Source organism: Taudactylus pleione, unplaced genomic scaffold (assembly GCF_031769625.1).
Source record: "Taudactylus pleione unplaced genomic scaffold, aTauple2 ptg000256l, whole genome shotgun sequence".
Taxonomy (NCBI): Eukaryota; Metazoa; Chordata; class Amphibia; order Anura; family Myobatrachidae; genus Taudactylus; species Taudactylus pleione.
Window position 1 is genome coordinate 1,114,871 of NW_028284658.1, and position 23,633 is coordinate 1,138,503.

The window sequence follows — 23,633 nt, forward strand, 5'->3', positions numbered from 1 at the left end:
GCTACTGCGCACACAATTCACAAACACAGAAAATAATTTTTTTTTTGGTTTGGACTGGAGTGTACTTTCGGGGGTTACAGCACCCTTAACGGTCAAGCCAGCCGGCCCTTTACTTATGACACAGGCGCACGCTTGGCACTACTTTGTTGATGCACGTGCGGCTACTGCGCACACAATTCACAAACACAGAAAATAATTTTTTTTTGGTTTGGACTGGAGTGTACTTTCGGGGGTTACAGCACCCTTTAACGGTCAAGCCAGCTGGCCCTTTACTTATGACACAGGCGCACGCTTGGCACTACTTTGTTGATGCACGTGCGGCTACTGCGCACACAATTCACAAACACAGAAAATAATTTTTTTTTAGGTTTGGACTGGAGTGTACTTTCGGGGGTTACAGCACCCTTAACGGTCAAGCCAGCCGGCCCTTTACTTATGACACAGGCGCACGCTTGGCACTACTTTGTTGATGCACGTGCGGCTACTGCGCACACAATTCACAAACACAGAAAATAATTTTTTTTTAGGTTTGGACTGGAGTGTACTTTCGGGGGTTACAGCACCCTTAACGGTCAAGCCAGCCGGCCCTTTACTTATGACACAGGCGCACGCTTGGCACTACTTTGTTGATGCACGTGCGGCTACTGCGCACACAATTCACAAACACAGAAAATAATTTTTTTTTTGGTTTGGACTGGAGTGTACTTTCGGGGGTTACAGCACCCTTAACGGTCAAGCCAGCCGGCCCTTTACTTATGACACAGGCGCACGCTTGGCACTACTTTGTTGATGCACGTGCGGCTACTGCGCACACAATTCACAAACACAGAAAATAATTTTTTTTTTGGTTTGGACTGGAGTGTACTTTCGGGGGTTACAGCACCCTTAACGGTCAAGCCAGCCGGCCCTTTACTTATGACACAGGCGAACGCTTGACACTACTTTGTTGATGCACGTGCGGCTACTGCGCACACAATTCACAAACACAGAAAATAATTTTTTTTTGGTTTGGACTGGAGTGTACTTTCAGAGGTTACAGCACCCTTTAACGGTCAAGCCAGCCGGCCCTTTACTTATGACACAGGCGCACGCTTGGCACTACTTTGTTGATGCACGTGCGGCTACTGCGCACACAATTCACAAACACAGAAAATAATTTTTTTTTGGTTTGGACTGGAGTGTACTTTCGGGGGTTACAGCACCCTTTAACGGTCAAGCCAGCCGGCCCTTTACTTATGACACAGGGGCACTCTTGGCACTACTTTGTTGATGCACGTGCGGCTACTGCGCACACAATTCACAAACACAGAAAATAATTTTTTTTTAGGTTTGGACTGGAGTGTACTTTCGGGGGTTACAGCACCCTTAACGGTCAAGCCAGCCGGCCCTTTACTTATGACACAGGCGCACGCTTGGCACTACTTTGTTGATGCACGTGCGGCTACTGCGCACACAATTCACAAACACAGAAAATAATTTTTTTTTGGTTTGGACTGGAGTGTACTTTCGGGGGTTACAGCACCCTTTAACGGTCAAGCCAGCCGGCCCTTTACTTATGACACAGGCGCACGCTTGGCACTACTTTGTTGATGCACGTGCGGCTACTGCGCACACAATTCACAAACACAGAAAATAATTTTTTTTTAGGTTTGGACTGGAGTGTACTTTCGGGGGTTACAGCACCCTTAACGGTCAAGCCAGCCGGCCCTTTACTTATGACACAGGCGCACGCTTGGCACTACTTTGTTGATGCACGTGCGGCTACTGCGCACACAATTCACAAACACAGAAAATAATTTTTTTTTTGGTTTGGACTGGAGTGTACTTTCGGGGGTTACAGCACCCTTAACGGTCAAGCCAGCCGGCCCTTTACTTATGACACAGGCGCACGCTTGGCACTACTTTGTTGATGCACGTGCGGCTACTGCGCACACAATTCACAAACACAGAAAATATATTATTTTTTTAGCACTTGGGGGGAGCACCCCTGATGGACAGAGCACCCCCTGGACAACACTACAGCACCCCTTTAGGACTGGGACACTGCACAGGACTTTGGAGTGGACACAGCCCCTATGGAGAACTGACTGCACAACACAGTCCAGCCAGCCCCTATGGACTTTGAAGTAGTGGACACAGCCCCTATTAACAACAGCAGCACAGCACAACACAGCCAGCCCCTATGGACTTTGAAGTAGTGGACAACAGCAGCACTACACTACACTACACTACACAGCACTAACTCCCACCCTCCCTCTTCACTGTCCACAGCCGAGTGAGAATATGGCGCCGACGCGGGTACCTTATATAGGATCCAAAACCCGCAAGACTCGGAAGGCGGGATGATGACGTTTTGCCTCGATGTCAGATCCGAGTCAGGCGGGAAAAGTCGAGCCTGACTCGGATCGGACTCGGATCGGGGGGGCTCGGGGGGGTTCGGATTTCAGAAATCCGAACCCGCTCACCCCTAATATATATATAATGTGTGTGTATATATATATATATATATATATATATATATATAATGTGTGTGTATATATTGTGATAGGATCACTGGTAAAGTGGTCTGTGGCAGGTACATTTGTCCCAGATTCCTGTCTTATGTGTTCTAAACCCCCAGGAGAAAGTCTGCAGTGTAGCAGGCTTGAGTCTCGGCTTTTTGAAAAGCCGGTTTGGGACCTGGGGGCTGTGGGTGAGAGGAGAGGGAGGGCTCCACCCACGGCCACTCCAGGTTTTGGTTCTCGCAGCCTGGTAACAGGCTTGTTAGGGTTTCCACCTGAGAGTGGCCAATATAAGCCATGTGTGTTTAGGGCTGAGTGTCTCACCTGGGAGAGCAGGCAGGGAGTTTGCTCAGAGACACTTGAAAACCTATTTGTAAGTGCTGTGCTGTGCCTTTGTTGCTGGTGAGGGCATTAGGCCCTGCCAGGTTCTTGTAGTGAGGGAAGTCACTTGTGAAGTTAGTGCCCCGACAGGGCTAGGATTTATGTTTGTTTTCTTTATGTTATTTCTGACATTGTACAATAAAGACTGGCGCCGACCAGCTTGTACCCGAATCCAATCTGGCGTACTGTTTCCCAGCTGCTGTGTGTGAAAGGAAGGAGTCCTCTACCCAGGAGAGGGACCCCCTAACCTGACTGCATCACAATATGGTGGAGAATGCAGGCACCCACACACACTGAAGTTGCAGCGAGAGGAAAACTTTCCGTTTAAAAATTAAAGGGACAGACACCCAATTGGTGAGTGTGGAAATAACACTGTGTCCTTGGAGTCCCATAGAGGAGGCGTCAGCCAATGCTCAGAGAGGCAAGGTTCAGCTTCCAACCTACACCCCAGTACAAAATGGAGGACATTATTAAGGCCTTGCTCCAAGCTACAGCAGCTCAGCAGGAGACAAACAGAGTTCAGCAGGAATCCACCAGGGTGCAACTGTTGGCCTTGGAGACAGCCCAAAGGCAACAACAGGTCGCCGTCGAGGAAACCCGTCAGGCCTTAGCGGAAAACAGCCGGGCCTTAGCGGAAAACTGCCAGGCCATAAAAGAGGTGGTACAGCACCTGGTCGCCCAGCCCAGAGATTTTACTACTGGTCCTCCCACCACCACTCACTCCATACGAGCCAGTCACTTCCTCCAAAAGGACTTCAGGCGATGATGTGGAGGCCTACCTCACTGCATTTGAAAGAACGGCCGAAAGGGAGAGTTGGCCCAAGGAGCAGTGGGCACGTCTGGTGGCACCTTTTCTGTCGGGGGAGCCACAAAAGGCCTATTTCGACTTATGCCTGGCTGATGCCAAGGACTATAAAAAACTAAAACAGGAGATCCTAACTCGCTTGGGAGTCACCACCTTTGTTCGTGCCCAACGGGTCCACCGCTGGGAGTTCCATATGGACAAGCCTCCACGTTCACAGATGCATGACCTCGTCCATCTGTCCTCAAAATGGCTACAGCCCGAGATGCTGACGGGACCACAGATCGTGGAAAGGGTCGTGATGGACCGGTACCTGCGATCATTGCCTGTGACTCTGCGCAAGTGGGTGAGCCATGCAGACCCTAAGTCCGTGGACCAGTTGGTCGAGCTGGTGGAGAGGTACGTGGCGGCTGAGGATCTGATGAGTATGCCCCACCGAGCCCCGATGGCGCACCGGCGAACTCCCACAGACACTGGTAAGACTGTTCCAGGGGAGAAGGGTGCTGGGTGGTGGAATGTACCTAAGACTGAGGGTGTAGAACCTGGAGACAGGCCTGCCAGGCCAGGAAGGTTCTTGCCCCGTAAACGACTAGACATTAATATGACTCAGTGTTTCCGATGTGGTGGCTTCGGCCATATTGCCGCTAATTGTTCACTTACAACTGAACCAATGCAATGTGATACTGCTCATGTCTACCGCAGGGGGTCTTTCTTTGCACAGACAGCCTGTATGGCTGACCGGCAGGCTGAGACTGATAAGCACATGTGTGTACTCACTGTAGATGGCAACCGAGTAGAGGCACTGTTAGACTCTGGTAGCTTGGTGACTCTTATGAAAGCTGAGCTGGTGAACCCCTTGAGGCGTAAGGGGAAAACTGTTGGTGTGACCTGCATACATGGGGATACTCGATATTATGTTACTGCCGAGGTGAACATCGAGACACCATGTGGTTCTGCTATAGTTTCTGTGGGTTTGGTGCATGGTCTGATGTATGATGCAATATTGGGGAGAGACTTTGCTCACTTCTGGAAGTTGTGGGAAAGCCGTTTTGTTCCAGAAGTGAACAACCCCGACCCATTTGAGAAGGTTGTCGATGTAGTGGAAGAGGGAGTTTCTTCTGAGGCAGAGTTATTCCCTTTTTCTACTATGATTGGCGAACTAGAGAATGCGGAGTGTGACGGTGGCCCGGCAACTGATGTGCCTTCCCTTGAGGTGGGAAGTGTTGTTGGGCCAGGTGATCATCTGCCTGATTTAGAGGTCAGAAGAGAGGTCTTTGCCGTGGAGCAGTTGAATGACCCTACTTTGGTAAAAGCCAGGGAGAATGTAAAAGTAGTTGATGGTAAACCCGTAGACCCTGATAGTCCTTTGTCCTATCCCCACATGGCAATGTGGCAGGATTTGTTATATCAGGTGACTAAGAAGGGGGAAGATGTTGTGGAACAAATAGTTCCCAAAGCCTACAGAAGAACAGTGTTGGATCTGGCCCATGGTCATATAACGGCAGGCCATCTAGGGGTAGAGAAAACCACTGAGCGAATAATGCAGCGGTTTTTCTGGCCCGGGCTTCATAAAGAGGTATCTGACTTTTGCGCATCCTGCCCTGAGTGTCAGTATCATGCTCCCAGGCCACATTTTAAGGGTCCACTAGTTCCATTGCCTATTATAGAGGTGCCGTTTGAAAGAATAGCGATGGATTTGGTTGGACCCTTAATGAAGTCTGCCAGGGGACACCAGTATATTCTGGTCATAATGGATTACGCTACCAGGTACCCGGAAGCGATCCCGTTGCACAATACGTCAACCAAGACCATTGCCAGAGAGCTAGTTTATGTCTTTAGCAGACTGGGTATACCTAAGGAGATACTAACTGACCAGGGTACACCGTTTATGTCAAAAGTCATGAAAGAGTTATGCCGCCTGTTCAAAATCGAACAGTTAAGAACTTCGGTTTATCACCCCCAAACCGATGGGCCGGTCGAGAGGTTTAACAAGACGTTAAAACACATGCTTAGGAAAGTGGTCGACAAGGATGGTAGGGATTGGGATTACTTATTGCCGTATTTATTGTTGGCCATAAGAGAAGTTCCCCAGTCCTCCACCGGGTTTTCACCCTTCGACTTGTTGTATGGGAGACACCCAAGGGGGTTACTAGACATTGCCAAATAGACATGGGAGGGGCAGTCTAGTCCTTACAAAACAGTGATTGAGTATGTTTCTCTAATTTAGGAGAGAATTGCTGCGGTAGTGCCGATAGTGAGAGAGCACCTGCAACAGGCTCAACAGGCACAGCAGAGGGTATACAACCGCAATGCTCGGTTACGCAGCTTTGCTCCTGGGGACAGAGTGTTAGTATTGGTTCCCACTGTGGAAAATAAACTTTTGGCTAAATGGCAAGGGCCCTTTGAAATCTTAGAAAGAGTGGGGCAGGTCAATTACAAAGTTTACCAGCCGGGGAAAAGAAAGCCAGAACAGATATACCATATAAATCTGTTAAAGCCCTGGAAAGATAGAACGGTACTGTCGGCCATCCGAGCCCCTCCAGTAAATCCAGGGCCCTTAGTTCCCGAAGTGACAGTGGCAAAAACCCTGTCGGCAATTCAACAACAAGAGGTCAAGGAGTTTCTGATCAGAAATAGGGTGCTGTTCTCTGACGTACCTGGGAAAACCTTGGTCATTAAACATGACATCATCACTGACCCAGGGGTTAAAGTTAATCTAAAGCCCTATAGGTTACCAGAAGCACAAAGAGAATCGGTGTCGAAAGAAATTAAAAATATGCTAGAGTTAGGGGTTATTGAAGAATCACATAGTGAATGGTCAAGTCCCATTGTGTTGATTCCAAAGCCCGATGGGAGTGTGCGTTTCTGCAATGACTTCCGAAAGTTGAACAGTGTTTCAAAATTCGATGCCTACCCGATGCCAAGAGTGGATGAACTGATTGAGAGACTAGGGACGGCAAGGTATTTAACCACTCTTGACCTAACCAAAGGGTATTGGCAAGTACCGTTAACCGAGAGCGCCAAACAAAAGACAGCTTTTTCAGCGCCAGAGGGCTTGTTTCAGTACAAGATGTTGCCCTTCGGGCTACATGGGGCACTTGCTACCTTCTAAAGAATGATGGACAGGATTCTAAGGCCCCATAGACGGTATGCGGCTGCTTATCTGGATGACGTGGTCATTCACAGTCCTGATTGGCAGTCTCACTTACCCAGGGTACAAGCAGTGTTGGACTCCATCTATAAGGCAGGTTTGACAGCCAACCCAAAAAAGTGTTGTCTAGGCATGGAGGAAGTAAAATATCTGGGATACACCATTGGCAGAGGCCTGATAAAGCCTCAGCTCAATAAAGTTGATGCCATACAAAACTGGCCACGGCCTCTGAATAAGAAGCAGGTGAGAGCCTTCTTGGGAATTACGGGGTACTACAGGAGGTTTATACCCAACTTTGCCACCATGGCAGTCCCACTGACTGACCTGACCAAAGGCAAACAAAAAGTCATGGTAGAATGGAGTCCTGAGGCAGAGAAAGCTTTTCAGGAGTTGAAAGTAGCATTGTGTTCCCAACCAGTCCTAATGACTCCTAATTTTGAAAGGGAATTCATAGTACAAACCGATGCATCAGAAGTAGGTATAGGAGCGGTCCTGTCCCAGAACAAGGAGGGTGAGGAACACCCTATTTTCTATCTTAGCAGAAAGTTGAATGTACATGAGAGAAACTATGCCACAGTGGAGAAGGAGGCGTTGGCCATAAAGTGGGCATTAGAGGCTCTCAGGTACTACTTGGTTGGAAGAAAGTTCAAATTGATACTGACCATGCCCCTTTGAAGTGGATGTCCGAAAATAAGGACAGTAATGCGAGAATTACGAGATGGTTCTTGGCGTTACAAACTTTTAAATTTGCAGTGGAACACAGGCCAGGAAGCCAGCTGGCCAATGCAGACGCGTTGTCATGCGTTCATTGTTTGGGGGCTTCAGTTGTTCTGCCCCACGGGTCGAAACAAAGGGGGGATATGTGATAGGATCACTGGTAAAGTGGTCTGTGGCAGGTACATTTGTCCTAGATTCCTGTCTTATGTGTTCTAAACCCCCAGGAGAAAGTCTGCAGTGTAGCAGGCTTGAGTCTCGGCTTTTTGAAAAGCCAGTTTGGGACCTGGGGGTTGTGGGTGAGAGGAGAGGGAGGGCTCCACCCACGGCCACTCCAGGTTTTGGTTCTCGCAGCCTGGTAACAGGCTTGTTAGGGTTCCCACCTGAGAGTGGCCAATATAAGCCTTGTGTGTTTAGAGCTGAGTGTCTGATCTGGGAGAGCAGGCAGGGAGTTTGCTCAGAGACACTTGAAAACCTATTTGTAAGTGCTGTGCTGTGCCTTTGTTGCTGGTGAGGGCATTAGGCCCTGCCAGGTTCTATATAAAATGTGTGTGTGTGTAAAAAATAATATATATATATATATATATATATATATATATGTAGACCAGCACTCAATACAGCAGCACTACAGCGTGCCCGGGTGCCCCTCCAAGTGGAACTCGTATATAGCAAAAAATAACAGATGGCACCCCAGGTCTCAATAAAGAAAATCACGACTTCACTACTTTAGTTTGTCGTGATTTTCATTATTGAGATCTGGAGTGCCGTCCGGTATTTCTTTCTCTCTCTCGCTCTCTCTCTCTCGCTCACGGTTTCTGAGCTATATATGGGAAGGGGGGGCCCTGCCTATTTTCTAAGTCCTGGGCCCCACAATTTCTGATGGCAGCCCTGCCCCCACACCCAGTCATCGGGGTTAAAGTGAACCGGAGGAGACGGAACCAGTTCCGCCTCCTCCGGACACCTAACCCCGATGCCGCACGGAGACACCAGGCGCCCGCTGAGATTGTAACCAGCAGGCGCCCGGCTCCCTCCCGCAGCAGCAGCCAGAGCCGGAGACTAGAACTCACACGTGAGCTCCAGCTTACGGCTCAGGCAGTGAACTATGGGAGAGACGTCATGCGTCTCTCCCATAGTGCAGAGGAACAGCGCCAGCCGAGCAGATCAGAAGGGAGCGGGGCTTAAGGTAAGTATGATTTTTTTTTTTCTCTTTAGTGCAAGCGGCTTTTCCACTGCTGGGGGAGAGATTACTATAGGGGGCATTACTCGGGGGGGACATTACTACTGGGGGCATTACTCGGGGGAGGGGGCATTACTACTGGTGCCGTTACCACAGGGGGCATTACTACTGGTGCCACTACTACAGGGGTATTACTACTGAGGGCATTACTATTGGGCACACACAGGGGGCATGACTACTGGGGGCACAACTACAGGGGTATTACTACTGGGGGTATTTATACAGGGGGCATTACTATTGGGAACACTACTACTGGGGGTATAACTACAGGGGGCAGTGCATAGGGGGCACTGCATAAGGGGCAACATTCCTGGGGGCACTACTACTGGGTGCACTGCATGAAGGGCACGTAATAGAGCCCCCACATGTTTGTTGCCCAGGGGCCCCCACAGACCTTAATCCGGCCTGTCTATAAGGGACACTAGGTTACTAACTTCCATGTAATCTCTTTTACCTACCCTTAACCTCTTGCAAGGGGTGTACCTCTTTTTGTTAGCAGTGCCTGCATCCAAGTATTGTAATGATGTAGGTTATTTTCTGGTCCTTACCACCATTGCTTCCGTGTCACTCCGCCAAGAAAGTACACTCCATCAATTACAGGAAATAACAGCTTTATCATGGATAAATGACATCTATTAACAGTAAAGTCTTTTTCAATTATAAGTCAGTTCACCAACATAACATTTGCATGCAATCAATTACTAGTGCCATACATTGGTACACACATAAATAACATAAATAAACACTATTTTAACTCTGAACATATCTTTGCAAAATATGATTTCATGAAGGCTAACCGTTACTATGTTTGGTTCATTTTCCAGTTCTCACTTATCCCCAGAAGTGTTTATAACGGATATCCAGTGGTTTCTATGTCCCAGCTGTAAAGAGTTACTTAAATCAATTTCTCAGGGTTCATATTTATTATAAAGTCTAATCCACTAGCAAGGTTATAATAGCGGACTGTGGGCCTGATTCAGACCCGCTCGCGAGCGCTATGCACTCGCAAGAGGGTCGATGGTGGCCCAGTGCGCATGCGCACGACGGAGCCGGCTCCATCGTGCACATGAGCGAGACCCGGATAGCGACGGGCAAACCGTCGCTCTGGGTCTCGTACCAAAGGGGACGTGCTGTCGATGTTGCGTGACAGCACGCCCACTTTGGTGGGCGTGCCGGGGGCGTGGCTGCCCAGACGGAAGCGTTCCCATGGGAACGCCTACCGTCTGGGGCCGGCCCCACTGACATCACAAGTGATGTCAGTGGGAGAGCTTTCGGCTCTGTTTCAGCCGAAAGCTCTCTTGGGCTTGTGGCAACGAGACCCTACCACAAGGGCTCGTCGCAAGCCCGATGGTCGCGATGGTCTTGACCATCACGACCATCTTCCTGGCTGCTCGCTATAGCTGTGGGTGGTCACCCACAGCTATGTGAGCGACCAGGAGGCCGCTCTAAAAAAACAGAAGGCCGGCCCTGATTCAGAGCGAGCGCTCTGTCAGAGCGTCTGGCTCTGAATCAGGCCCAGTGTTTTCGAGAGATCCTGCATAAATATATTTGTTCCCTTCTGGAGTAAATTACATTAACATCTACTTTTTTCTATATTATCCACTCTTGGAAAGACCCAGTATATTTCTACACATAAGATGCAATCAATAGTCTCAAGGTCTGGTATATATATAGCTGAGTTGGAGGGTCCACTATACAAGAAACCAAAATATGGATTTATGTAGATTAGTGTAGTCTCTGGATTCCCCAACTGCTAAATATGCTCTCAGTAAGATACTTTATGCTATTAGCTTCTTCTTCCCTCTAAAGTCTTGTTGTTATATACTTGTACTTCCCCAACTCTTTTCTTAATTACTGCATATATACTGTATATCAATATCCCCTGTTATGGAGATTCTTTCAATGCCTGCTGTGTGGTGGGTACTTGGTATGCTGCAGTCCGTATAACCCCTTTAGCGCTGCTCAATGAACTCCAGACCACCGCTGTCCTTGCTCTACTAACTGCAATGACATGAAGACAAGAACCACCTTTTGTCTTGACAATTTCCTTCTATGTTGCTATCTTTCCTGAGCTTGTAACCTGGGACAGCTCCACTATGGCATATCTGTCACTCCTCCAGCTGCCCATAGCTACACTTCTGCCTCACCTGGCTGGGAACTCTGGCCTCCCTTTCGGACAGCTGATGTACACCGCCTTGTAGCAGCTGATCAGCTGCTTGACAGTAATCTGTGACTAGCTGTTCAATACTACATCTGCTCAATGGAACCTGCAGGAAGCTGAAGGAGACCCACTGACAGCATCACTCTGGCATCCCTCTTCTGACTCCCAGTCACCAGCTCTGCCATACAGCAGCCCCATCAGGCACCTCTTTTGATGGGTGTCGCGCTGCTGCCACTAGCATCACAGCTCCTGCTGTGACATGCTCCCTCTCCTGCTCCACCCCCGTGCCTGGCAGGGCACAGGAGGGGGGGGGTTTGAGCACTCTAGGAAGGGAACTCCTAACTATCTCTCAACTGCTGCTGACAGCTGTTATATACCTCACTATGGCCCCCATTTACTAACGAGTTTTATCACCAAAACGAGTGATACATTTCATTGTGTATGATAAATGGTGCTCCAGCCAATCAGCTCCCAACTGTCATTTTTCTAACAGTTGACAGTTGGGAGCTGATTGGCTGGAGCACCATTATCATACACAGTGAAATTTGTCACTCGTTTTGGTGATAAAACTCGTTAGTAAATGAGGCCCTACAACCGGATTCCCTTTTGCTGACAGGAACCAAACCACTCCCAGACATATCACTCCGCCCCTTTTTGTACAGTGCATGTGTATCCCATACACTGAAGCATATTTTGAGCTCAAGAGGGTATATTAATACATATTATACCCAAGCGTACCTCCCAACTGTCCCGGATTTAGCGGGACAGTCCCATTTTTCTGGGACTGTCCTGCCCGCGGGCCGCAGTGTCCCGCGTTGGGGGAAGCATACACCGCTGCTCTCCTATGCACTGCATCAATTCAGTATGGGTGAAGCCAGGGGGCAGCCTAGCATCTCGGAGATGCTGGGAACACCCCATTAGTGATGTAAACGGGGGCGTGTCATCAAACCATGCCCCCTTTATGATCAGGCCACACCCCATTTTCGGGCGCATATGCCTTCGCCGCACGCAGGTCCCGACTCCTTCACTGCAAATGTTGGGAGGTATGTACAAGTTATATAAATGTACATTCATTTATACACAAGTAACCTCAATAAACAATATAGATAAATAAATTAACATATATCTGTATATATAGTTTTACCTCACAACTAGTACATACAATAAATATATATTTTATATTTTACCTCAATATTGTCATCAATACAATATTTCTTTTAACCCTCAACCAGGGTTACACTGTTTTATATATAGCTGAAGAGACTCTGGTCCCTTCAGACTGCCACCCACATGGCACGCCACTTTTCCCCAAACCCCGCCGTGGCGCTGACCTTTGTAATGCTTATTTATGAATTGCTACATAACTAAGCTATATATTGCATTGAATCGATGTGATATGTAGTGAAAAGTAGCAATTCACACCACATGATGTACATGAATAAACCGCTTAGTCTTCAAACACTCATGGACAAACTCTTGCAAGAGTGTTAGCCCAGTGAAACTACTGTCTCTGGGCCTGATTTACTACCAATAGCAACTGCGATTACACACACAATCGGGTGATTGTTGCGTTCTGCACATGCGTATGCATCGCAGTGCGCGAACCGGCTACTACGATTGGGACTGCGATCACAGTGACTACACAGACCCATTGCAGAGTGATTGACAGGAAGTGCCATTTGTGGGTAGTGATAGGGGCGGTGGTCAGAGAAACCCAGGCATGCCAGTGCATTCATATGCCGTTACAGGGCGGGCATAAATTATCCACTGAGATGCCATATGCAGCTTGAGTACACACAGCTTGCGATAAAGTTAGCAATTTCTTAGTAAGGTCTGACCTTGTCCGATTGTACTCAATGTTACCATTGGTTTCATAATCTTGCTAAGGATTACGGATGTGTGTAAGGTAAAGTGGGCGTCCTTGTGTACTGCTGCGACGGCATAGCGATCGCAGTGGATTAGCTTAATATTGCAGTTGAACTGCGTGTGTAATCGCTATTGCAAACGCAGTTGCGATCAGTAGTGAATCAGGCCCTATGTAACTAAGTGTATATGTTTTTTTTAATCATATGAGATAGCCATTCACATCAGCACTGGTAACTGTACTCCTCCACCTCCCATATATGTACTTTTTCGTACATGTAAAGGGGCACCAGTTTCCAGTTCACCAAAAGATGCCTAAAGTAAGATTCAGTAAGCGTCAGCGCTACCACATAAAAGATAACACTTACCACGGGGACAGAAAATACTTGTCTTGTGAGTAAATACGGCAGGACAGCCAAAGCTTGAAGAACTCCTTCTATTTCCATAGTTAGCTGGGATGTCAGGTGCACCACAGGAGGCTTGGTGGCTCTTAAAGTAAGTATCATAGCCTCAGACTCAGGATAATATTTCTTCATCTTCAGTAAGAAAAACACAGCTATGTTCAATTGTATCAAATTTTATAAAGTCAATTTAATAATCATTGATTTGAATGTGTTTTTGTACTGGGTTTCCTATTTGGCCCGCCACAGCAGGGATGCTGTTGATGTTTCTCCATCAATGGATTCATTCCATTGATGGAAAGCCCCGATGGCAGCACTGATTGAGACCATCAATGGTGAACCTTCGATGGCCATTCCTTTTTCACAATTTTCATTAATTACTTAATTAGAGACTTTCCCCAGACAATGAGCGCCTGATTTTGAGTCATACGCAATGCCAATATGCATGTATCAACAGTAGGTAGCAAAAAAGTCGCACAGCGCATGCCTACCATGGTGTTAGCGTACAAAGGGGCTGATTCAGAGATGGACGCTAAAGGCACAGCTGCTGAGTGAAATTACGCAAAAGATGCAGTAGACATCTTTAGTAAAAATATGCCAGTGCAGGCTTCTGTGATCCGCTGCTGCGTCCAGTGGCGTATCTATGGGTGCACTGTGTCCAGGTTCTTTGCTCCCTGCTGCACATGTGCTGTCTTTCCAAATATCAATGGAAAGATGACAGTGCCGGGACCACTTACAGTACACAGGATTGCCGGAACAGGTATGGGAGGGCTCCGCTGCTTAATTGGGGGGCCAGCTGCACACGGACCCCCTCATCTGTTAAAACGCCCCAGGCTGTGTCCAAAGACTATGTGAACATCGGACATCTGAGTAACCCTCAGGATGTCTGGTGTTTAGAGGCAGCCACTGATTTTGGCACGCTCAGAAAACAGGGCTGACATCTCCCCATTTTCTGGAACGCTGTAAGTCGACGCTCCCAAACACCAGCAGCATTTCAATCATGCTGCACCTTTTGGGGCACTGCGAGTGACATCGCAGAAACAGATATGCTTATGCGCAGTGTGGCTTCTGCGCATGTGCAAACATTGGAGAGGTACATAAATAACAAATTGATGTACTTTTCCGAATTACAGAAGGCCCAAAGTCACAAAACAATTGACACTCATGGTCTCAGAAATGTATTGGGCATTCCTGGGCAGTGACTGGGAGGTAGCTATTAAGACATGGAGATGTACAGTCTTATCGGCGTATAATAAGAGTGTCTCAAGTGCGCTGCTGAACCGGTTACGAAATCAGAAGCCCCATTACTCACATTGGAGATTCTGCACCTAGCAAGTTTTGATGGTGCATCCAATGGTTGCATCTAAAGATGCACAAAGCGATATTGTGGTGCCCAAAGTAGACGTCTCAGGCCTTGCACATTAGACGCAAGGATATATACCAGGATAGGGCTTCTACTAGTATTTAATATAAAGTCACAGACCCAACTGCACAAAAAATGCACACACGGTCACCTCTGTGTACGAATCAGAATCAGCCGCCTGATAGCCAGTTTATATTCTGGTAAACCATGCTAAATACATTACTGCAGTCATAGGGATCACTAAAGCATAAGCTACACACAGTGCTATTTTTTATTTTTCAGCAGGAACAAGCAGGAACTCAGGAGCTGATTCAGACCCGGACGCTAAGAAGCGTTCGCTAATAGCTGCAGATAGTTCGCATTGTGCGTGCTCAAACCACTGTGAAAGATCGGGAATCGTTTGCTCGCATAGACAGCCCACCAGAGTGAGTGACAGGAGAAGTTGTTTGAGGTGGTAACAGGGGGCTGGCCACTAGAAACGGGGGAATATAGATGTGAACGCAGGCGTGCCTGACTGAAACAACGTCATTTCAAAGGCGTGCATACTTAAAAGGAAGCATCATAGTACACGTCATCTGGCTGTTTTTTACACTCAAGTGATCGCAGTGCTTGAGGTAGGGTATAGTCAACCTCAAGCGCTGCGTTCGCTTCCTGATGAACCGATGCCTGCATACACTTCCTGGAGATGACGTGCTTTAGTGGGCGTCTTAAGACAAGCTGGTGGGGGCGTCTGCATACATAAAGTGATCGTACGCCAAGACATAGAGGGCATGCATATGCCTTGCCGTGCGATCGCCTGCCGTGCCGTCACTTAAGAATAATACAGATAGGCATAAGCAGTCATGTTACTAAGCCTTGGAAGCAATCAAAAATATTTTGTTTTAAATCTATGTTAGATGCATTTACTCATGTAATAGTGATAAACTGGTATTTGGCCATTCATGGATAAAGTAGAGCTGTTCTGACACATACAGAAAGTAGTACAATTAAAAAAAAAAATTTAGGTTTAGTTCTAATGTAAATATTAGTAAATGATAGCAGTAGCTATCATTTGGGTTGGGTTGGTATACGTTGAGGATGTTGACATGTAGAAATGTCAATGCAAAAAGGTCGACAGGGTATGAATGTTGTCATGAACAACACTACCCTAACAATAGCCTAAACCTAATCCTAACTCTAAAATCAGGTGTTAACATTCACAATGTTGACTTTCTGACAATGCCGACATTTTGAATGTCGGCATTGTCAGAAAGTCAACATTGTGAAAGTTAACACCTGAGTTTAGAGTTAGGATTAGGTTTAGGCTGTTGTCAGGGTAGTTCAGAATTCAATAAGAAAACGCATTATCAACATGCCGACATTCTGAATGTCGACTTTTTATACAGCACCCAATGTGAATATGTCTAGAAATAAGGCACAAAGCTGGGAGAAATCACATACCTCAGGGATGATTGATCCATAGTCCCCTGTTCGCAGCCAAAATGCATGTGGGTACTGTTATATAAGAGACATCATTTTAATGATATCGAACACATTAAGGGTATTTTACAAATCTGCAAATCTAGTGTAAATGCCATTTCCCTGTCTGTCATTACTTTATGCACTTATTTTTGTTTGACCCATCCATTTATACATCTACACCAACGCCAGTATGCAGAGTTGCATTCCTCTATGTGGCTGCAGCCGCCATCGCTATCAGTGTACAATCTCGGTATTAGAGATGTGTGCCGACCCCTGTGTTTTGGTTCTAATTTATCACCGCATTTTGGTTTTGCCAAATCCACCTCACGTGTTTTGGTATTGGATCTGTTTTTTTTTTTTAAATGCTAAAAACAGCTAAAATCATGTAATGTGGGCCTGTTTTTTTCCCCTAAAGTATTGTTAACCTCATTTCCAGTCAATTTTGACCACCTCATAACAGGGTCAGACTGACCCAAAGGGTTACAGGGGAAATCCCCAGTGGGTCCCACTTCATGAGGGCCCCATCCCCTCCTCTAGGGGTCATGTTCCAGACTGTGCACTAAATTGTACATTGTTACTCTATTAGAGGATCAGTTACCTTGTGGAGCAGGACCATTGGTTCTTGGTGTACTTCTACAGAAAGTTAGAAACGATATTAATATTTGCCTAATGGTTAGCCAAGCAACTGTGGTGGCTGGCCACACCCTTTCTGGTGGTTGACCAGACCCCTTAAGTAGGGGCCCCTATTACTGCATCCCCCCCAGTGGGCTTTTTATGCCCCAGTCCGACACTGCCTCACCAATATTGGCCAAAGGCTGGCTGGCTAAACTAAGCAGCAGAGCAGCGGCACAAACACACAGCAGTTATTTTTGTTTAAAATATGTTGCAAAGTAGTAATGTGTTAGCAATAACCAACTCACAAGTACTTTCAATAGAAAACAATACAACACAGAAATTTACTAAGAATAGTGTGTGGAATATCAATACTCAAAAGTAGTAGTACAGTAGTTAGCAAACATCAAAGAAAAAAACCCTAACCCATGTGTAAAATAGCAACAGCAGAAGTTGATGTCCCCTACATTAGTCCACACACCCCCAGCACATGCCTATTCTCTATGCCCAATCTGCACCTCCCACCTGGAGGCTCTGGACTACTGATGACTGGCACTCTGGATACAGTGAGTGTCAGATATAGTGCGTGTCGGATATAGGGCCTGATTCAGACCCACTCGCGAGCGGCTGTCCGCTTGCAAGTGGGTCGATGGTGTGCACTGCGCATGCGCACGACGGAGGGAGCTCCGTCGTGCGCATGCGCGAGACGCGACGAGCGAAGGACTTTCCTTCGCTCGTTGTGTCTGATCAAAGGGGGCGTGCTGTCGATGTTGATTGACAGCACGCCCTCTTTGGTGGGCGTGCCAGGGGCGTGCCTGCCAGACGGAGGCGTTCCCAAGGGAACGCCTACCGTCAGAAGCCGGCCCCACTGACATCACTAGTGATGCCAGTGGGAGTGATTTTGTCTCTGATAGAGCCAAAATCACTCCTGGCCTTGCGGTTGAGAAACTCAACCACAGGCTTCTGCTCGCACTGGCGATGGTCGCGATGGTCAAGACCATCGCGACCATCATCCTGCACGCTCGTATAGGCTGTGGGTGGTGACCCACAGCTATATGAGCGTCCAGGAGGACGCTCCATATTTATGGAGGTGGGCCCTGATTCAGAGTGAGCGCTCTGGTTAGAGCGTCCGGCTCTGAATCAGGGCCATAGTGCGGGTTGAAAACAATGCGGGTTGGATTGGATATAGTTTAAGTAGACATGCCAGCTCTAGGCTAATAGTCCACTTACTGTGACAGCAGGCGAGAAGGGGACCCATGGTGGTAAATGTGGTGGTGGTGTCTGTGAGGATGATGATGGTCTGGGCGATGCAGTGTACACACCTATCTCTCAGCTGTGCCTCAAGTCAGAGTGCGCGGCCATGGCTGAGAGCAGTGAGAATAGCTCTCTCAGCCAATCAGCTCATAGGTTTCAATGGGAACTTAAAAATTGCGCCAGAATCCAAAGCACGCGAGATCTGACGCTGGGAAAATGACGTTTTTCCTAGTTTTCGGATCAGGGAGATCCGAGTCCTGACCCAGATTAATGGGTAAGTTCGGGTGGATTTGGTTTCCTGGAAACCGAACCGTTCATCACTACTATCTATATTACTTTGCAAGGAACACATTCTTCATACGTTACGTGTCAAAGAACTGACAAGGGCTTCTTAAAATTTAAATGATACACTCATTCTATACATCCCTCTCTGTTCTTACCTGCTCCTGTGTCAGCTCCAGTTTTAGAACTGTAGACATGAAGTAGGTTTTTCCTAAAGTGTTGAAAAAATGTTCAGACAATCCAAGCATGATCATGGAGGTACTCGTGTCAGGTAATATTATGGGGGCTCTATTAAAGTCTTGCTGTTCCTCAGCTCCAGTGTGTTGTGTTGTTCCCTGTGTAGAATAAATTTTACAAACACTACACATTACACAATATTTTTAACACAAGTATTTATGAAATAATGAAGACACTCATCTCAAAACATTGTTTCTGTATTGTTTGAACAAGGTGATAAGGTGAAAATCCTCTTATTTGTAGGCAACAAACATTCTTTCTACACTCTCTGGGCCTGATGCTGAGTTGGATGCGTCTATTCGCTTATATGCAGAGTTGCAAACAATGCTCCCGCCCCAATCTGTATGCTTGGTGTGCTACTCGCCTTCATCATCAGGTGGCACTTGCAAAGGGGCACATGAAGAGAGTGGGGTGGGTACTAATTACCTGGACCCGGGCTGCTAGAGGGGCACAGTGGGAAGCCTGGGTCCGGTGCCGCCCCCTCCTCAGCATGCAACGCTGCTGCTAAATATTTTTTGTAAAAAAAACAAAAATCCAAAAGGGGCGTGGCCATGCCTCCTGCAAGTAAGCCACGCCCTAACTGAATTCTTTCTATGTGAGCGTGCCCCGTTACATATCTTCAGTTGTAAATGTAGCTGCGCTCATGATGAGTACAACCAGGAGTGTAACAATAGCCCACGCAGACCCCGCGGTGGCTTGGAGGCTGCAGATTCCATGCAGACTAGCTGTCCGCATGGAATATGCTTAAAATGCCCCTCCAAAAAATAACTGCTGCCTAAGAGGAGACAGATGCTAGAGGTCCTACTGGACATGTAAGGTGCATTACGGTGTGTGGCATAATGTGTGAGGGGCATTACGGTGTGTGGCATAATGTGTAAGGGGTATTACTATAAGGAGGAAAAAATACAAATAATGTAAACTGTTTATGTGTGGTCGGGGCGCATAATTAACTGTTTGCACTGGGAGCCAAATTGCCTCGAAATGGCCCTGTATTAGTTTTACCAAAATGCCATGGGTGGGTGCCAGAAACTTTTTTGGCAGGGGAGAGGGAAATTTTGAGTTATGCCATTCACACAACTCACCCTTACTTGCATACATGTGATTCTGGAGGGTGAGGGTGAGCAGTGAGAGTATATGCATGAAACACTCCACAAACAGGTGTATATCATACTTTCCTACCCTCCCGATTTGGTCGGGAGCCTCCCGAAAATCGAGTGCCGCTCCCGACCTCCCGGGAAGGCAGGCAAGTCTCCCGGCAGCTGCCGACCCCTCCTGCCCCCCACCGCAATTACAGGTCACAATTCACGTCGAATCGCGTCATTTTGGCCCCGCCCCCTGCTTCACGCTGCCTGTAATACCGGCAGCGTGTAGCGGGGGCGTTGCCAAAATGACGCGATCACGTGGCTCTGCCCCCTGTTCCGCCCGCAAACTCATTAAATCTGTCCGTCCCCGCCCCCGTTTGCTGGCCACGCCCCCCAGTCAAGCCGATCTGGCTGCTCCCTCCCGGAAGGGGCAGCCAGATAGTCGGCAAGCATGGTGTATATTCAGCTTTGATTCCCGTTGTCCGTATTCAGAATGCATCTTTGGCAGAGCCTCCTGATTGCTGATGAAAACACAAAGATGCTCTGTCTGCACTAACTTATTGGGGGGGGGGGGCAGAAAACAGTGCAGGATGTAAAATCACAGAGAGTTTATAGAAGATGATGGAAAGTAAGGACCGGTGGTGAAGACGGACTAATTGCTGTGCTTACCCTTTTCCCATTTAAACAAGTATGTCCTTGACAAAATATAGGCGGTAATTTAAAAGAAGTGTAGTTGATAAGCATGGAAAAATATTATGTTTGGAGATTTTTGTTTCTGCATTTAGAATGCATGCCATTTGCAGGAAATAATGTTTGCTTGTTGTAGTGTTCAAGTTTGACCAGTTACCTTTAAATCCAGGTCAATATGAGTTTTTTCTACCCGTGGATGATTTATTAGACCATACTCAATTTTATTATGAGCATCAAGGTTTGCAGTGACTGTAAGACACATCATGAAGTTAAGATTAATATTCGGCTCCACAGTTGCTGCTGTTTTATCTCTATACATGCATAGGTTATGGGAGATTAGCACCTGGTTATTTTACTAGCAGCTGTTTTTTTTCAATATATTTCGTCAAGAAGTCACTACATTATCTTTTAATCTTTGAGCTAATAATATAGCATAATAGAGCATCTCTAAACCTTCTATCGACTGAAAGGTGTCACGTATGCACATCACATAACATAACTATAACATACTAGCCATAAATAAAGACATGGAGACATAGATTTGGCAGAAAAAATATGTTAGTTATATCTTTAAATATATTTAAATTTAAAAAACTAAAAATAAATAGACAGAGACGACTAAACAACAACAATCAAGACGACATCATCTGATTGACTTTGGAGTGTTTCAGTTTGCACAGCAATGAACTCTCGATGACAAGAACATCAGGAACACGAGAACAGAGCATTGTTGTGTCCACCCATTTAGAGATGACCAACTACAAAATTCAAAAAGCCACAAGAAAGGACATTGAAAATGCCAAATGAAACAAAATCTCCTTGAAGTGGCACACCGTAACATATGAAACAGCCACGAGGATAGAAGGAAGGTGATAAATTATCAGGGCACCTTTGTGCCCCAGGAGCAAGACGAGCCCAACCCTTTAAGTTCTTCTGAATTACTAAACTTTTTGTAAGGTTGGGAAGGCCTTTTAATTTAGAGAAAAACGAGATTCCAACAAGGGTTTGAGAAACACATGTTCTAGATCTGCTAGAGACTCCAAATAACAAAAAAGCATCATGCGATAGCTACTTTATGTCTGCTACAATGGGAAATAGCTTTCCACGCTTCCCAAGCTCGGTACAAGAGACTGTTTGGCTAAGCCCTCCATGCTGGCTCAATCATCTGTCAAACATAATATTGCATTGTAAACATATTATAGCTAGCAAATGCAAAACCTGACAAATTAGAGTGTGTACACTACACACCAAGGTTTTCATAACTCGGCAAGATACCGCGATTGCCAACCACTCACCCCAAATTTCCAATACAACCATGATAGGGAAGACTTCAATAAACAAAAGATCATTCATTAAGCCTGTCCACTCAAATTACTCAGGCCAAGGAGTAATGCACCAGGATATATTGAGGCAACAACCAAAACCTGTAAATCCTTGAATAGCTGCAACTGGAAATTATAGGCAATTGGGGCAAGCCACAACTGAATACCATTAAAATCCTCAAGAAATGAAACACAATCAGATAGGTCACGTTCAATTTCGGATGACAAACAAATTAAATGGTGAGGTTTAGACACCCCAGCTGTTGTCCTTTCCAGCTTCTGGCAAAAAACCCTGTCCATGAGTATCACCTTACCTGTACATGCAGAGATTGGACCTGTTGCACAGTAATCTACTGTACTAATTGTGCTATCATTGCAAAGCTTATTGACCTCTTTCTGAGGAAGATAGCAAGACCCAGCACAGGTATCAATCTCGATATCCAAAAAAGACAAACAAGTACTCGGGCCCATGGTTTATCCTGAGCAATGGGAACTATTAAATTAAAAACTAGCACCTGGACAGAAAACAAAAGAGTGGCACAGCAAATTAGCGGGACCCATGTAAAAGAAGTCATTGAGATAATAAGCTATCCCATGACCTAGACACCGAACATCCCATAGAGAATTCTACGTAATATCCACTGTTTAGGTGAAAACCCATGAACCTGAAAGAATCAGGATTAAATAACAATCTTAGGGCCTGATTCACTACCGATCACAACTGCGTGCAATAGCAATTATGCACGCAGTTGAACTGCAATAGTATACTAATTTATTGCGATCCCTATGCCACTGAAGCAATACAATGGGACGCCCACTTTACTTTACACACATCCGTAATGTTTAGCAAGACTGCAAAAACATTGGAACAATAGAGTACCATCGCAGCCTCACGCACACTTGCACAAGCTCTGACCTTACTCAGAAATTGCTAGCTTCAGTGCACGCTATGAGGCCTCAGGCCTCGTAGGGCATTACAGTGGATAATTTATGCACGCCCCTGCAACGGCGTTCAAATGCACTGGCATGTCTGCGTTTCCCCGACCACCCCCCATCACCACCCACAAACGGCACTTCCTGTTAGTCACTCTGCTATGGGTCTGCGAAGTCAATGTGATCGCAGTCCCGATTGCAGTGGCCGGTTCGCGCATGCTAACTGCGATGCATGAGCAGTACACAACAATCGGCCGATTGCATGCGTATTAGCAACTGCGATCCAAGCTGAATCAGGCCCTTAGTCAGCAGAGCACACATACCCACACGATTTCCAAAGCATCATCAAAGGATTGGTAATAGCACTGAACAGAACTCCGGTGGTATGCTGTAGCATCATTGACTTATGACTCAGTTGCCTAAGATGAGCCTAAATGTGCCAGGAGTCTTTTTGTAAACAGGTCTAATCCCTCCAAAAGCAGTTTCATAAAAGGCCCAGCTTTAAGCCATAACCTCACCACTTTCTCCACCTTTTCACAAACTATAACTGGGAGTTCCACTGCAGATTTAAGCTTCCGAGGGGAACTCACGTGAACCTTACCAACGTTGGGCAAATGAAAACTAAACTGAAAACCGGAAAATAAAAACTGGGCGTCCAATCTGTTTGGGTACCGGTCCAACCATTTAGCCATAGCACCCAAACAGACCGGTAAAGGAGCTGCTGCCTGCTGGCTTGGCTGATTGCTGTTGGTCTGCCAACCAGAAACAGCTAGAGATAGGGTGGACTTCACTGCAGCACTAGTTGAGGTGTTTAAATCGACACCGTTGACCCTGCAAGAAGGACGCAAAACATTTGCCTTTATTAGAAACCTACACAGAAATGTCACCTGGGCCCTGAGCATGACGTCCTGGAGGAGCATTAGATGTTACATGTGGAGGTTGCATGAATTCAGGCCACATCGCCACATCTTTACAACCAAAATCAATATTACTGAAACCATCTTTCTTTGGACGAAATTCTTTGATGTAAGCATACCAGATATTGCCCCTTAGACCCATGCTGAATACTATGAACCAGGTGCACATACCGTATTACATGGAATCAGTATGTAATACCGGCGGTTCAAATCCCGAAACGAGAAGCCCGACAGCAGCAGCAGATCCCGGTAAGTACCCTAACCCTCCC

At 46.7% G+C, this 23,633-nt stretch overlaps 1 protein-coding gene across 1 annotated transcript in view; it reads right to left on the reverse strand.

Annotated features, from left to right (window-relative positions):
• LOC148514861 (bactericidal permeability-increasing protein-like) overlaps positions 1-23,633 on the reverse strand; it is an 88,944-nt gene that overhangs the window by 40,864 nt on the left and 24,447 nt on the right. The window contains exons 7-10 of the mRNA XM_088480775.1: positions 20,350-20,441; positions 18,342-18,518; positions 16,015-16,068; positions 13,179-13,346 (exon numbers count right to left, since the gene is read on the reverse strand). Coding sequence (XP_088336901.1) covers positions 13,179-13,346; positions 16,015-16,068; positions 18,342-18,518; positions 20,350-20,441 — 491 coding nt within the window. The remainder of the gene's footprint in view (positions 1-13,178; positions 13,347-16,014; positions 16,069-18,341; positions 18,519-20,349; positions 20,442-23,633) is intronic.